Source organism: Heterocephalus glaber, unplaced genomic scaffold (assembly GCF_053883595.1).
Source record: "Heterocephalus glaber isolate CG9 unplaced genomic scaffold, H.glaber_assembly_v1.0 deba00001600, whole genome shotgun sequence".
NCBI classification, from domain to species: domain Eukaryota; kingdom Metazoa; phylum Chordata; class Mammalia; order Rodentia; family Bathyergidae; genus Heterocephalus; species Heterocephalus glaber.
Genome location: NW_028258372.1, coordinates 29,976,829 through 29,993,614, shown reverse-complemented (window position 1 = coordinate 29,993,614; position 16,786 = coordinate 29,976,829). Strand labels below are relative to the sequence as shown.

Below are 16,786 nucleotides of genomic sequence, written 5' to 3'. Positions count from 1 at the left end.
GATATTCAGTTTTGCCACCACCACTTCTTGAAAGGAACATCTTTTACCCATTGTGTATTCTTGGTACCTTTGTAGAACATCAATTGATTTCATATGCATAGATTTATTCCTGGGCTCTGTCACATTGGTTTCTATGTCTGCCTATATGCTAGTGCCATACTCCAAAGAAGACATGGATATGGCCAATAGGTATTTGAAAAGATGTTCAGCATTAATAATCATCAGGAAATTCAAATAAAATTAATACTGAAATATCACCTGTTACCTGTTATGATGGAAATTATATATATATATATATATATATGCATGTGTGTGTGTGTGTGTGTTGGCATGGATGTGGAGAAATTGAAATTCTTATATTGTTTGTATTGGTGATGAGACTGTAAAATGGTGCAACTTATATAGAAAATAGTATGTGACTCCTCTAAAAATTAAAAATAGAACTACAGTATGGTCCAGAAATCCCACTTCTTATTCAAAAGAATTGGAGTCAGAATCTTGCGAAGATGTTAGCACTCCCATGTCCATGTATTATTTTTAAAATTTTTATTTTTATTAGGATATGTTTGCAGTACATAATGATTATATTCATAGTGGAGATGTATATAAGACATTTTAATTCTTTTATATCTCCTCTGCCTCCCACTGCAGAATTATTAAATAGCTAAGGTGTGGAAACTAAATGTTGAACGATTGGATAAATGAGATATAGTATATACTTACAATGGAAAATTACTCAGCCTTAAAAAAATGAAGCCCTGTAATATACAACAACATGGGTGTCAAGGGCATTATGCTGAATAAAATAAGCTAACCATCAAAGAACAAGTACTGTATGATTCCAGCTATGAGGGATATCTGAAATAGCCGAACTCGAAGCAGCAGAAAGTAGCATGGTATGCTCCAGGGACTGAAGAGAAAAGGGAAATGATAGCTATAAAATTTCAGTTATGTAAGATAAATAAGTTCTAGAGATTTTCTGAACAATGTTGTGCCTATAATTAACAATACTGGTATTTTTTTGTATGCTTAAACATTGCTTAAGAGAGTGGAACTCAGGTTAAGTGTTCTTAACACACACCCAAGCATACACACATGTTGGTTAACTTCTTAAAGCCTAGGTCCACCATCCTTGGTTGGGGTTGTCAGGAGAGGCATATGTGAACTATATACAGAGATCCCTTTCTCCAGTGCATCTTCACACTGTCCCTGCTATTCTGGTATTACCTACATTTTCTTTCTTCTTAGCACATATTGCAATCTAATGTGTTTTTACTTCTGTCTCTATTTTTCTTAAGACATGTTCTCACCATATGGTTCAGGTTGGCTTCATATATGCAATAATCCTCCTGCCTCAGCCTCCTTAGTGCTGGGATTACAGGTGTGCACCACCATTCTTGGCTAATGTGATTTTCTTTATTTGATTACTTTTTTGTTACATGAAGACAATGTAATTTTCACAAGGGTGGAAATATTTTCTGATTGGTTTGTTGGCAAGTCCCTATCTCTGATAACTATGTTGGTATATAGTATATATTTAACAACTGTTAAGTGAATAAATAATATATCAAACATTACACATTATTTTCTACATGGGAAACATAAAGGATCATTATCTTTGCTAAATGATATGATGTACTTCACAATGAGATTTTCAGATACTTTAATATGCTTTTTTTTCTGTAAGATTTGATTGGTCTGTTGCATTTCCACTCTTCTGAGCAGTTTCTCTGTAAGACCTTATTCAGTCAGTGAATTGGTTATGCTGACAGTGCCCAGGTCCACATTTCTGGCCTCTACCTCTCTCTGAAGTCCAACTTATAGCATGTAGTTCCCTCCTACTTAACACATCCTCCAAATCCTGCTCTACTTGCTGGGTACCTTTCCTCAATTAATAGCATCTATACTTATGCTGATGGTTAAATTAGAAAATTTGGATCACCTCTCATTGCTCAAATCTGGTCAGTTCACAGTTTCTCCATCAGAAATGTTTCTCTTTTCCTCAGCTTATACCACTATTGTCTCATGTTTGGGCTTTTATGATATCTAATAATATAGTTGAATGTTATTGAACACAATATCATGGGCTTTATATGCACTTTATGATACACAAGCCTATGAAGTAGATGTTAGTAGTCTGTTATTGTTACTTTATAGATGAGGAAAATATGAGTTTCAATGAAACTAAGCAGTTTTCTTGAATCTCCTAAATCTTCCTAATTACCATGATTCTCACTTCTCTAGCCCTTGTTTCAATCTACCAACTCTTCCTCTTTTCTCTGAGTGATCTTTTAATTATTCTGCAAGACACATCCTAAACATCACTTCTTCCACTGTACAGATTTCACTAGATAGAGATGGATGCTTCTGAAATGTTCCATAACAATCTTTACACGTCTATCTTGACCATTATTATTTTATGTTTTAATTACCAGCTCATGTACCATTGAGAGCAGAAACCTCTTCTTAATTAATGATTGTATGTACAGTGTCTGTGATCCTTGGAGCTAAATGTATTTTTATTAAAGGGATACTTCTATAACTATTACTCATTGAACAATTGCCTTAGTCACTTCCCTTGTTGTTGGGACAAAATACTCAACACCCACAAATTAAGAGGAGAGCTTTATTTTGATTCATAGTTTGTAGACATTTCAGTCCATATTTGGTTGGCTCCAGGGCAGAAGCAGCATGGCTTAGGGAATGCAGAGAAAGGCTGCTCACAGCATGGTGTTCAGTAAGCAGAGAGTCAAGGAGGAGCTGGGAGAAGCTGGGCGCTCACCCAGTGACATGCTTCTTCCTCCCAGAATCCGCTTTCTAATAGCAAGTCAGTCGTAACACCGCATAATACAATCACCTTTCAGAAGCCCCATCTTTGAGTACATGAGGCTTGGGGGGCATTTAGATATGAACCATACCACCAGTAATACTTTCTCTTTTATTTATTTATTTTTTATTTTAAAAACCACATTTATTATACTTTTAATTTCATCCCTGGGGATGGAACCCGAGGCCTGGCGGGTGCTAGGCAAGTGCCCCACTTCTGAGCCACACCCCAGCCTATTTTATTTTATTTTATTTTGAGACAGGGCCTTGGTAAGTTGCTCAAGCTGGCCTCAAACTTGCCATCCTCTGGCCTTGGCCTTGCAAAGAACTGGGAGCAAGCATGTTCCATTGCACCTGACTAAAGTCGCACAATACAAGTCTTACAGACATTTCCCTTTGGTTATGTAAGTGCCTGGATAAGATCCCCAATCTTGCCTCTTGGCCAGCAGAGGCTAAAATATCTACAAACTGGCTCTTTATAAAAGAAAGTTTATAGGCCCTCAGCCTAGAGCAACACTTGGCATTCAGTATGAAATCCACAGCATCTGGTGATTTTTGTTACAATAAAAAAAATTAAGCGGGGTGTGATGGCTGCGCCTGTGATCCCAGAACTCTGGGAGGCTGAGACTGGAGGATTGCAAGTTTGAACCCAGCCTGGATGATTTCTTGCTCTTTTATTTTTATAGGAATGTTACTTGAGAAGTATAATTATGAATGTAGAATAACTGATTTTTGAGCTCACTTTACCCCTCTGACTTTTCATAAACAACATAGATTTTTGTAAGCAGTACTTTTCTATTTGTCTTTCTCTTCCCCTGCTCAAGTTTGCAAGTACTATTTAATACCTAGAGGTGGTATAAATGAATTGCCCTAATGTCTTTGTACTCTCTCAGCCTAGATATTTTCCTCTGCTATCCTATAGTCTGCATTAATTTTTCCCAAGTTTTGTTTTATGTTAGGCAACAGCTAAAGTGTTAGCATAAGTGATTCATTTCTCACTGGCAATGTTAATTTAGATGCCATTTTTCATCTATGACCACTGGTGGGAATTTCAGGCCCTACATATGTGGAAGATATTTTTGAGCATGGGGTCTTATCATCTTCTTCACATCACAACATTTTCTGTCTTTGAAGAGAGCCTCATATACCTATATCTCCTCCACAGTCATTCTTTCAAAATTGGTTAAAAAAATCTCTTGCAGTTGATGAAACCGTAGTTTGACTGATGAACTATAAACAGGAAAATGTTCATCTCTACCAAGATGCTTGAATTTGAATTGTACAAACCTTTATCACTATCTTCTTTTGGAAAGATTTTATTTTTATGCAGAAACAATGAAATCCTCTCTCACACATCCCCAGAGTTTGAAAATGTATATCTAAAAATAGAAAAAAACTTGTAAATACATTTAAATTCTGGCCTCCAAAGTCAATTTTTAAAATGTATAAATGTTAAACTATTACAGATAAAACAAATATGATAAAAATATGTTAATATGAATATATCCATGTAATCATTTGATAAACAATTTTGGACAGTTTCAATAAAACAAAAATATTTACTAATTTTAGAAATCTCCTGAGAAAAATGGACAGTACTCAGAATACTAATGACGTGAGAGTATTTTTTTTTCTTGGTACCAGGGATTGAACTCAGGACCTTGCGCTTGTGAGTCATGCAGCGGCACCACTGAGGAAAGTATTTTAAATATAAGTAAAATGAAACACTCCATATTTGCATATAGAATTCTTGGATAGCTAGTACTTAAGAAAAAATGGATTTAGAATTTAAGTTTATAATCTCTGTTCTTGAATCAAATATTGCAAAAGAACTTCCTTAACTAGTGCTAAATGCAAAATAAGTAGTTTATTATCTACCTCCTCATGAGAACTTTGTTACATAAATTATTAAATGATGAGAAAATTAGAAATGGGATATAATAAAACATGCAGAGCATTTGGCTTATTCAATATTTTATTTCAAGATGAGAAACTGAAGCCTACTTACACTAAAGTTTCAAGGATATCAGGTGAGTGATGAAGCTTTAACCCAATTGGTTTGTTCTTTAGTCCAGAGCTTTTTGTTTTATGACACTGTATGCCACTTTGTTTATACAACATGATGTGAGGTGCTGACAGAACTGAGCAGAGGCTGAATTTTGGAGGGAAAAAATGAGTATAAGTAAAACTGAAGATGCTAGACTTACTCATTTTACGACTATAAATATTCATTCAAGGAGAGACATAGGTGTATGTAGTAAACAGTGCTAATTATTTTGAATCCATTTACAAAGGTCAGAATTTAGCTGATTTTGTATAAATTGAATGAGAATGGCCCAAGGTATTTGAAACTTTTCAAAACATGTATTATAACCATGTATATTTAACATTTCCTGCTTGCCTATATATGTACTTCATTCACTGATGGAGTGAGATGGTAAGACTATTTTAAACATGTAATAACCTTTTTATTACTTATAGTAGACAGGAATCATCATCAAGTTTGGATCTTTAAAACTCAATCTACATTATTACAGTGGTATTTTTAAGAGAAAATAAAACCTAACGGTTTAGATAAAATCAGATTACTGAGATTATGTGTTACTCAATAATCAGCCATTTAATGTTTATAGGAAAGTATTCTTTCTCCTTTTCTTTTGTCCCAAGTACTGAGGATTGAATTCAGGTCCATGTGGTTTCGAGGCAAGTGTGGCACCACTAAGCTAAATCCCTGGCCCCTGGAAAGTATTCTTTTATGTGGCTATTTCTCTTTCTTGGAAAGGTACTCTTCAGATATTTATTTTGTGTTTTAATGATACTTTGCTTTTTAATGAGAAGACAATAAATTATTAATTTTTGTGTCATATAGCATGAGGTTATATGCACTTTAAATTAGTAATGCTATCTAAATCAAATTATAGACTAAAGAAACAATTTTATTGTAAAATTAAATATCAAGAAAGAATTCATGGCAGGTCTGTGGACACAGTCCTGCAGTTGCGAGTCGCACAGAAAACACTGAATCAGCCCGCTGCAGACGGGCAGGTCTGTGGATGCAGTCGTGAGGTCACCAGTCACGCTGAAAACACAAAATCAGTCTGGGCCCCGGCAGCAATCCACTGGACACACTGCCACCCCATGCTCCTTTGGCCTCTTCTCTGTACAGCCACCTGTAATCAGCCACCTGTAATCACTTCTTCTCTGTAATCAGCCACCACAAAGACACAGAGGACACTGGACCGCCAGACCACTGTACTGGAGCTAATCAAGTTCTCAGGATTTAAAGAATTCCTGCTTAGAGGTAGGGGCTTCTGAGCCGCTGTCCCACTGCTCCTGGTCCAGAGGAAGGGGCTGCCTGGACACCATCCCTCTTGATGCTCCCAGCCCAGAGGGAAGGGCTTTTGGGCTGCCATCCCTCCCGCCACTCTCATCCCAGAGGTAGGGGCTTCTGAGCCACTGTCTCACTGCTCCTGGTCCACAGGAAGAGGCTTCCGGGCCGCCAAATGTCCCGCTGCTCCTGGCCCAGAGGAAGGGGCTTTTGGGCCACCATCCCTACCACCGCTCCCGGCCTCTGGCCCACCTCTCTTAGCTCAGAGGAGGTGAGCAACATAGACACAACAGCACCCACCCTGCTCCCCCCCCAATCAAAATGAGAAAACACGTAAATAAGTCTCAAAACCAGACGTCCAGATCACCTACAGCAATCCCAAAGGGAAATGAGATGGAACACTCTGATATTCAACCACCTGGACCCACTGAACTGGCAACAAAAGGGGATCTGGAAAAAATGAAATCACAAATAATTTCTCAGATAAAAGTAGAAATTGTGCTCCTAGTGCAAGATATGATTAATAAATCTAGAGAGGAGCTGAGGAACATGATGGAATCCCAACATAAGAAACAAATGGAATCCATAAAACAGGTGCAAACTGATTTCCAGGAGATGAAAAACTCCATTGAAAGTCTACACAGCAGAATGAGCCAATGTGAGGACAGAATTTCAGATATAGAAGATAAGATTGCAATTACTGACCAGGAAAAGAAAAATTGCTTCAAAATTATAAGGGAACATGAGAAATCAATCCAGAAGCTGCTAGATGAGGCAAAGAAGAATAACATAAGACTGATTGGAGTCAATGAAGAAACAGGAGAGAGTGCAGATGACATAAAAAAACTCTTCACAGAAGTAATGGCAGAAAACTTCCCAAGCAGGGGAAAAGAACTTGACATACAGATAAGTGAGGCATATGGGACTCCAAATAGCCTTGATCAAAAGAAAAATCTACACATAGGCATATAATTGTTAAGATTCCAGAAACTCAACAGAAGAACAAAGTTCTCCAAGCAGTCAGAGAAAAGAAACAAATCACATACAAAGGAAAGCCCATCAGAATCACAGTAGACTTCTCAACACAAACCATCAAGGCAAGAAGAGCTTGGAGTGACATATTCCAAGCCCTAAAAGAAAACAGCCTCCAACCCAGATTGATGTACCCTGGAAAACTGTCTTTCAAAATTGATGGAGAAGTAAGATACTTTCATGACAAAGAGTACCTTAGGAACGTTGTGAATACCAAACCAGCACTCCAAAGAATTTTACACAATATCCTAGGAACACACATTGAGGATCACAACCCCAGGAAGCAAAGCAGAATGAACCCATCTGGCATGACAAGAAATTAAATGTAAAGGGGAAGAACCCAACAAAAAGAAAAAGTCATGGCAATGACAAGTCAATATGTTTCAGTTATAACCATCAATTTTAATGGTCTCAATTCACCAATCAAAAGAAACAGACTGGCAGAATGGGTCAAGAAGCAAAATCCAACAATATGCTGCATACAAGAAACACACTTAATTTAAAAGGAAACTCATAGACTGAAAGTTGAAGGGTGGAAAACAATACTCCATGCGACAGGAACCCCCCAAAAAAGCAGAGGTAGCTATCCTCTTTGCAGATCAAGTAGATTTCAAACCAACACTGATTAAGAGAGATGAAGAAGGACACTACATCCTTTTAAAGGGAACAATCCAAGAGGAAGAGATGACAATCATAAATATCTATGCACCAAACACTAGTGCACCCAACTGTATAAAACAAATACTAACAGACATGAAAAGTCATATATGCACTAATGCAATTGTAGTGGGGTGCTGCAACACCCCACTGTCACAAATAGATAGATCAACTAGACTAAAAATAAGTAATGAAATACTAGAACTCAATCAAACTCTTGAACAAATGAACTTAACAGATGTTTACAGAGTCTTCCCCCCCACAAAATCAGAATACACGTTCTTCTCAGCTGCACATGGGTCATTCTCCAAAATAGACCACATACTCACACATAGAACATGTTTAAGTAAGTGCAAAGGAATTGAAGTTATCCCCTGTATATTATCAGACCATAGTGCGATGAAATTGGAGATCCATAGCAAAAGAAACTCAAAAAATTTCATAAACATATGGAAATTGAACAACACACTTCTGAATAACAAATGGGTCACAGAGGAAATTAAAGAAGAAATCAGACAGTTCCTTCAATTAAATGACAATGACAATACAACATATTGGAATCTACGGGACACAATGAAAGCAGACTTACGAGGGAAATTCATAGCAGTGAATATGCATATGAGGAAAACAGAATGAGCCCAATTAAACAACCTGATGCTGCACCTCAAGTTTCTAGAAAAGGAAGAGCAGGACAACCCCAAAGTTCATACAAGGGAGGAAGTTATAAAGATCAGAGGAGAAATCAATGCAATGGAGACTAAGAGAATGATACAAAAAAATCAATGAAGCCAAGAGTTGGTTCTTGGAAAGAATCAACAAAATTGACAAACCTTTAGCCAACTTTGTCAGAAGAAGGAAAGAAAAGGCCCCAATCCATGCAATTAGGAATGAAAAGGGTGAAATTACAACAGACTCAGCAGAGACCCAGAGGATCATCAATACCTACTTCCAGAACCTATACGCCAATAAGATGGAAAACACAGAAGAAATGGACAGATTCCTAGATACATATGAATTACCAAAGTTGAATGAAGAAGACCTAAAAATTCTAAACAACCCAATATCAACCAATGAAATTGAAAATGTAATTAAAAACTTACCAACTAAGAAAAGCCCGGGCCCTGATGGCGTCACTGCTGAATTCTACAAGACATTTAGAGAGGAACTGCTGCCACTACTGTTTAAACTCTTTAATGAAATTGAAAGGGAAGCAATATTCCCAAATTCACTCCTGGAAGCAAGCATCACCTTGATCCCCAAAGCAGAGAAAGATCCAAATGAAAAGGAGAACTGTAGGCCAATCTCACTAATGAACATAAATGCAAAAATCCTTAATAAGATACTGGCAAATAGAATTCAGAAGATCATCAAGAAGATCATACACCCTGATCAAGTGGGATTCATCCCAGGGATGCAGGGATGGTTCAACATATGCAGATCAATCTGTGTAATACACTATATCAATAGAGCCAAGGACAAAAACCATATGATTATCTCCATAGATGCAGAAAAAGCATTTGACAAAATCCAACATGCATTTATGATAAAAACCCTACAAAAAATTGGAATAGATGGTCTCTACCTCAAACTGATAGAAGCCATCTATGAAAACCCAACAGCCAATATCATACTAAATGGTCAAAAACTGAAATCCTTCACACTAAAATCAGGAACAAGACAAGGATGTTCACTGTCACCACTCTTGTTCAATATAGTTCTGGAAACATTAGCCACAACAATTAGACAAGAGAAAGAAATAAAAGGAACAAGATAGGAAATGAAGAAGTCAAATTGTCATTATTTGCAGATGACATAATACTCTATACAGAAGACCCCAAGAACTCCACCAAAAGTCTTCTAGACTTAATAACCAAATTCAGTCAAGTAGCTGGTTACAAGGTCAACACACAAAAATCAATAGCTTTCCTCTACACAAATGACAGACTCACTGAGAGAGAAATAGGGCAAACAATTCCTTTCACAGTAGCATCCAAAAAACTGAAATACCTAGGAATCATCCTAATGAAAGGAATCAAAGACCTCTTCTCTGAAAACTATAGCACTCTGAAAAGAGATATTGAAGATGATATCAGAAAATGGACAGACATCCCCTGCTCTTGGGTGGGAAGGATTAATATAGTGAAAATGGCCACACTTCCAAAACTGCTGAATAGATTCAATGCAATTCCAATTGAGATCCCAGCAGCATACTTCATGGACCTTGAGAAAACAATCCAAAATTTCATTTGTAACACCAAGAGACCCAGAATAGCAAAAACAATTCCAGGTAAGAGAGACATGGCAGGGGGTATCACAATCCCCAACCTGTAACTATACTACAAAGCTACTGTGACAAAAACAGTATGGTACTGGCAAAGAAACAGGCCTAAGGACCAGTGGAACAGATTAGAAGATGCAGAAACAATGCCAGACACACTCAGCCATCTTTTCTTCAATAAAGGAGCCAAACACCCTCACTGGAGGAAAGATAGCCTCTTTAATAAATGGTGCTGGAAAAATTGGGCTTCAACTTGCCAAAGATGAAAACTAGACCTCTATCTCTCGCCATGCACTAAACTAAAATCAAGATGGGTTAAAGATCTAAATATTAAAATAGAAACACTGAACCAGTTGGAACAGAGGTTAGGTAGAACTCTTGAAGACATTGGTGTAGGAAGATTTTATGAACAAAACCTCAGTTGCCCATATACTAACACAAACAATCAACAAGTGGGATCTCTTCTTATTAAAAAGCTTCTGCACAGCAAGAGAAACCACCAGCAGTGTGAAGAGACAACCCACAATGTGGGGAAAAAATCTTCATCTGCTTTTCCTCAGACAAAGGTCTACTATCTTGAATATATAAAGAATTTAAAAAGATCAGACTTCCCAAATTTAAAGATCCAATCTGAAAATAGGCATCTGAAATGAACAGACATTTCTCAGACAAAGAAGGAGAAATAGCAAATAAATACATGAAAAAATGTTCAACATCACTGGTCATTCGAGAGATGCAAATGAAAACAATGCTGAGATTCCACCTCACACCAGAAAGAATGGCTGCTATCATGAAATCAACCAATAACAAATGCTGGCGGGGCTGTGGGGAAAGAGGAACCCTGCTCCACTGCTGGTGGGAGTGTAGACCAGTGCAACCACTGTGGAAATCAGTAGGGAGATACCTCAAAGAACTAGGACTGGAAGTCCCATTTGACCCCTCTATTCCCCTGCTGGATATCTTCCCCAAAGAATTAAAAGAATCATACCACAGTGATATATGTGCCCCCATGTTCATAGCAGCACAGTGTGTGACAGCTAAAACTTGGAAACAGCCCAAATGCCCATCAACTGGAGACTGGATAAAGAAAATGTGGTTTTTTACTAAAATGGAGTACTACTCAGCCATAAAAAATGAGAAATTAGAGACATTTATAGCTGAATGAATGCACATTGAGGCGATACTCTTTTTTTTTGGTACCGGGTATCAAACTCAGGTCCTTGTGCTTGCACAACAGGTGGAGAAACCACTGAGCTAAATCCCCAGCCCTGAGGTGATACTCTTAAGTGAAATAAATAGGACACACATGTGTAAATACAGAATAGTTTCTCTGGTGTGAGAAACTGAAAGTGTAAGTAAGGACTAAAATGTATAATAGGTAATGTGAAATAGGAAGAAAAGGGGCAAAGGGGAAGGAAGTGGGAGGGCTAGGGGACAGGAAAGAAGGGAATGGGATTAATATGAGAAAATGGAAAAATAGGAACAAAATCTTTGTAAATAGGAATGGAGGGGTTGAAGGGAGGGTTGGGCAAGGGTGAAAAATAAGAACCAAGAGAGACTATGTAAAGGTGCAAATTTCCAATGATGAATGTCATTATATTGTATACCTAAACTGTCCCAATGATTAGAATGAATAATCCATAATGCAAAATAGGAAGAAAAGGTCCAAAGCGGTAGGGGTAGTGGGGGGGGGCGCAGGGGAAAGGAAAGAAAGGAAAGGAAAAATGCTGAGAAATGGAAAAAATGGAAATAAAGTCTTTGTAAATAGGGAAGGGTGGAGGGCATGAAGGGAGGGCTAGGAGTGGGGAAAAAATAAGAACCAAGATGCATTATGTAAAGGTACAATTCCCAATGAGAAATGTAATTGTGTTTTATACCTACAATGTACCAATAAAAGAATTTTTAAAAAAGAAAGAATTCATTCAAGAAAATAATAGTGTTCTTCAAAAACAATATTAAATATTTTAGTTACAGTGGACCCTTGACTTACAAACTTAATCAGGTCCCGAGGGGTGGGTGTTACTGAAGTTGGTTGTAAGTCAATACAGCTGAGATCTGGATGTTTACTTGCGTACACACTATGGATAACAAGAGGCAGATGAATCTTCTATTAACCTAATTAACCTAAGTTGTTCATATGTCAGGCCAGCTGTAACTTGAGGGTCTACTGTATTCTATTCTTCATCAAAAGCATGGAACATGTACCCATTTGGATGGAGATTTATCCTGTGCTGGTTGCTGAACAAGGCAACTAAAACAGGCATGAATTCTTTTTTCTGGAATAGTCTGACAAATACTGGAAGCTGACAGGAAAGCCAAAAGCAGTCATTCTCCAATTGACAGAAGTGCTCAGTAAAATCTAATTGAACATTTAGCTCAGTTTTAGAAATTATTTTGAAAAGAAAACTTACACGAACATTCGTTCGGACATTGTTAACAAGGCCCAGGGACTTTTTGTCATTGAAAAAGGAATTATAAGGTTGTATTTTTTTGGTACCAGGGATTGAACTCAGGTCCTTGCACTTGGGCAGCAGGCGGCAAAACCACTGAGCTAAATCCCTGGCCCAAGGAATTATAAGTTTTTAAAAATTAAGACAAAATTCAATATATATTAATAATAAAAGCAGTTTACCAGAGTGATTGTTGTTTGATTGATGGAATGATTGAGCATTGCTTTAACACCTGCTCTCCCTTCAATCAGCCAAACGTACAATATACACATTTTCTTGTCTTTAGTTGGCTTATATTATCTCACTCTTTCCCATGTCATCACTAATAGAAATGCACTTCTATTTGTCTAGTCCTTTATGCATTGAATAGAGGATTTGCTTAGTTATTCAATCTCAGGACATAATAGTCTAATATTATGCACATGGTAGGTCTGAAATCTTGTATTCTTTGCACAAAGTAGGAATTGTCTTTGAAATTGCTTGTATTTTCTGTTCACTTTAGGAATTGGTTTTAAATTATTAAGTTATGGCATAAAGAAGATTTAACATTAGATTTATTCATTTCTTATTGGTGACTAAACTGAGTGATTCATTTATTGACTTGTTCTTTTATCTTTTATTTTGTTTATTTTTTAGTATAATACATTTAAGACATGACTCCTCTCTCAAGAAATTTATGTTGTACTGTTCCTGTCTGACCTCCAAGACAATGCACAATATTACTCATTGCTCTAAGGATCCTTTATTTTGGTACTGTGGTTTGAAATCAGGATTTTGCACTTGCCAGGCAGGAGTGGCGCCACTGAGCTATATCCCCACACTGTTCTAAGGATCTAAGGCCAAATAATACAGGTTGAGGATCTGTAATTGAAAAAAATCCAACCTGAAATGGTTCAAAATCTGAAACTTTTTGAACACTAACATGATGCCACAAGCAGAAAATTCCACACCTAACCTAATGTGAGAGGCCATAGGCAAATTTCAGAATTTAGGTACATTAAAAATATGGTATAGGGCCGGGGATTTAGCTCAGTGGTTTCGCTGCCTGCTGCGCAAGTGCAAGGACCCGCGTTCCATCCCTGGTACAAAAAAAAAAAAATTGTATAAATTACCTTCAGGTTATATATGTCAGGTATATATGAAACAAATGCATTTCATGTTTCAAATTGGATTTTATAGCTAAGATATCTCATTATGTATATGCAAATATTTCAAAATTTAAAAAATCTGAAATCTGAAACATTTCTGACTCCAAGTATTTTGAATAAGGAACACTCAACCTGTATTCGTGTGTGTGTGTGTGTGTGTGTGTGTGTGTACCTCACACTTTTTTATCTACTCATTTGAAGGACTTTTGGGTTGTTTTCATGTTTTGATTATTATAAAAATGGCACTGAGAAGATGGGAGTATAGGTGTCTCTTTGAGACCCTGTTTCCAGTCTCTGAATAGATGACCCAGATGTGGGAGTGATAGAACATATGATAGCTCTATTTTTATTTTTTCTATTTTTATTTTATTTTTCCATAATCCTGGAGAATTTTTCTTGAAGCTTAAATACAGATTTCACCAATGAATGGTGTGGGGAGGCTTGGGACAGGTGACCGGGGAATGAGAGTAATGTGAGGTTATTCATGATTTACAAACATCTAAGTATGTTTGATCTTAGAAGAGTGACTCAACAGTTCAATTTTGAAGACAGGTAATACTATTAAGTGTACAAAGTCAGAAGAAGGCAATAGAATATTATGGAAATGTTGTTTAAAAGTACTGAAAGTAAGTCATGTATTATCTATTCGCATCACCTTATTTTGATTTATTTTTTTTATCACCTTATTTCAAATATGAGGAAACTGAAGAGCAGAGAGACTAGGAAATTATTATAATTTTCTGTAGTTTACTCAGAGCTTGATAACTTGTATATTTAACTTGGAAAATACAGAACTGAAATCCAAGATTGTTAACAATGAATTTAATACACTTTCCATTGTGTGAAATCAAAGTGGTTTTGTTTTTGTTTCTGTTATATCAGTGGTGATTTTGTATTTTTCATTTACTTTTTTGGTAGGACTCCTTTGCTTCAGAACTGGAGGCAGGGTGGTTTAGTGACTTTCCCCTTCTTAAGACCTGATATGTTATAGTTGTTTATGCAGTTACTCATGTTGGTTCTTTTAAAAGTGGAAAACACTACAGACAAAATTTCTGGGATCTTGTGAACCATGGAGGCATCTGATTGGCAAAATTTATTCTTTTAGGTACAATAAAATGTAATAGCTTGTGGAATAAAGTGGTATGAGAACTGGTAAATCACTAGAAGAAAGGAAGAGCTTTGCTTCAATGTAAGAGCCAAACTTATTTTAAGCTACTTTTCAAAACCAAGAGCAAACACGAGTAGTTAAAAATAATTCCCCAGAGGAAAATCATTTTTTAACATCTCCTTTTTTCAGGAATAAAGACTTGAAGTTTAAAAAATATTAAGTAGCAAAGATAGCAGATTAATTTTACACTTGTCTTATGTTGAGCTTCGGGATGTCCCTGTTGAATCTGTACTCTGTAATGGTGTTTTAGAGTGACAGGAAGTTAACATCAGAGAATGTGTTATATCGCCTACCTTTCCATTAGAACTATAAAATTAAAAATATATATTCATACTATTATATCAACTTTAGGCTGATAGAAATTTGTGTAGAATAGTATTTTTACTATGTATCTGAAAAGTACATATATTTATAACTTATAAGTTCATATTTAGATTTGTTGATTACCAAAACCATGATATATTCATATTATGAGGAAAAATCTCAAAATATAGAAAATAAATGTTCTAACCTTATAGCAATGTAAATGCAACAGGAAATGAAAATGTCTCACATTTTTAAGAGCTTAGAATCATCACAAACTTTTTACATGTAGAAAATATAAATGATATAGAAAGTCAATTATGGACATATTAGGAAAATTTTACAGATAGACTATCTCTCAAGAATATACCTTTTTTTTGGTACCAGGGATTGAACTCAGGACCTTGTGCTTGCAAGGCAGGTGCAGTCCCACTGAACTAAATTCCTGGCCCAAGAATATACCTTTTTAATATTCTCATGATAAATACACTTTTTGTACTGTAAATATGAAGCTTTTTTTTACTAATTCAAGTTATTAAGAACACTGTACTTGTTGAATACATTTATGCTAGAGATATGATTCACAGAACTAAATTTCTTAAAGAAATAATTTGCTGTCACACTATGACAACAAAATTTAATTAATAAGAAAACAACTATTAATTGACTATTACAGTAAGCATATTTGTGTCACAAAGAAAGATCTTCCTTTTACTTATATATTAGCTGAGCTACATAGGTATGCTATATTTGTGTCATTTATAGGAGTTCTAGAGTTCATTTTGGAATCTGTGTCTCTTTGGGAAGTAAAAATTAATTTCTAGCTTGATTTCTGTTTTATTCCTACTTTACTTCTGATTTTCTGTTTTCTTATTTACAAGACCAAAATCAGTATTTGCAATATTCCATCTTCAGTTTACAGTTTTGAGTGGTAGTCAGGAATTATTTGACTGAACAGTTTTCAAAAGTTTCTTGTACATTTCTGACTTCAGAAATCTGGGATAGGAATCCATTTCCATATGCATGTACACTATTTTTTGAGCCTCTTCAAAACATGTCTGAGTGGGTTCTTGAATGTTCTTGATGATAGTTTCTCTTATAGAACTGTCAATGTTAATCTGAAAAGTGAAATAACATGTAGAGAATAAGTAAACATAATCGAAGATAGACACATAAAATGGAAAAGCTAAATTTATTCCCCTTCCCCTTCACTGAAATATGAGTTTGTGAGCTGTTTCCACAGTTATGTAAAAAGACTTATAAACCCTTTTTTAAAGTGAATACTGTAACCACTTTCACATCCTAAAGGAATAAAGAAACCTCAAGGCCCTAGACCAGGGAAGTCTCAGAAGCCATTGCTTACTGAGGTGGATACAAGTGGTTTGTTAGTGGAAGTCTGCAAACAAGGAAGTTTATGAAATGAAGGTCTCCTTTTACGAAAAGGGAACTTGGTATTATTTATAAACTTATCTTTCTTAATAGTAACAAATCTGGATATGGTCAGAAATGGGAAGAAAGTGAGAAGTGAAGAAATAAAGGGGAGAAGTGGTTATTTTAGTAAACCAAAATTTTCCATGTAAGAGTTTTGGGAAATAA

The 16,786-nt window shown here is 36.2% G+C and overlaps 1 protein-coding gene and 1 long non-coding RNA gene across 7 annotated transcripts in view; one reads left to right on the top strand and one right to left on the bottom strand.

The window, feature by feature from the left end:
• Positions 1 to 16,786, top strand: part of LOC106010911 (uncharacterized) — a 169,453-nt gene that overhangs the window by 141,181 nt on the left and 11,486 nt on the right. The window lies entirely within an intron of this gene.
• The window catches only part of Rgs13 (regulator of G protein signaling 13), a 102,469-nt gene continuing 93,672 nt past the window's right edge, over positions 7,990 to 16,786 (bottom strand). For all 3 annotated transcript variants that reach the window (XM_013078942.3, XM_021242906.2, XM_021242907.2), the window contains exon 6: positions 7,990 to 16,308. In XM_013078942.3, coding sequence (XP_012934396.1) covers positions 16,126 to 16,308 — 183 coding nt within the window. In that variant the 3' untranslated portion in view covers positions 7,990 to 16,125. The remainder of the gene's footprint in view (positions 16,309 to 16,786) is intronic.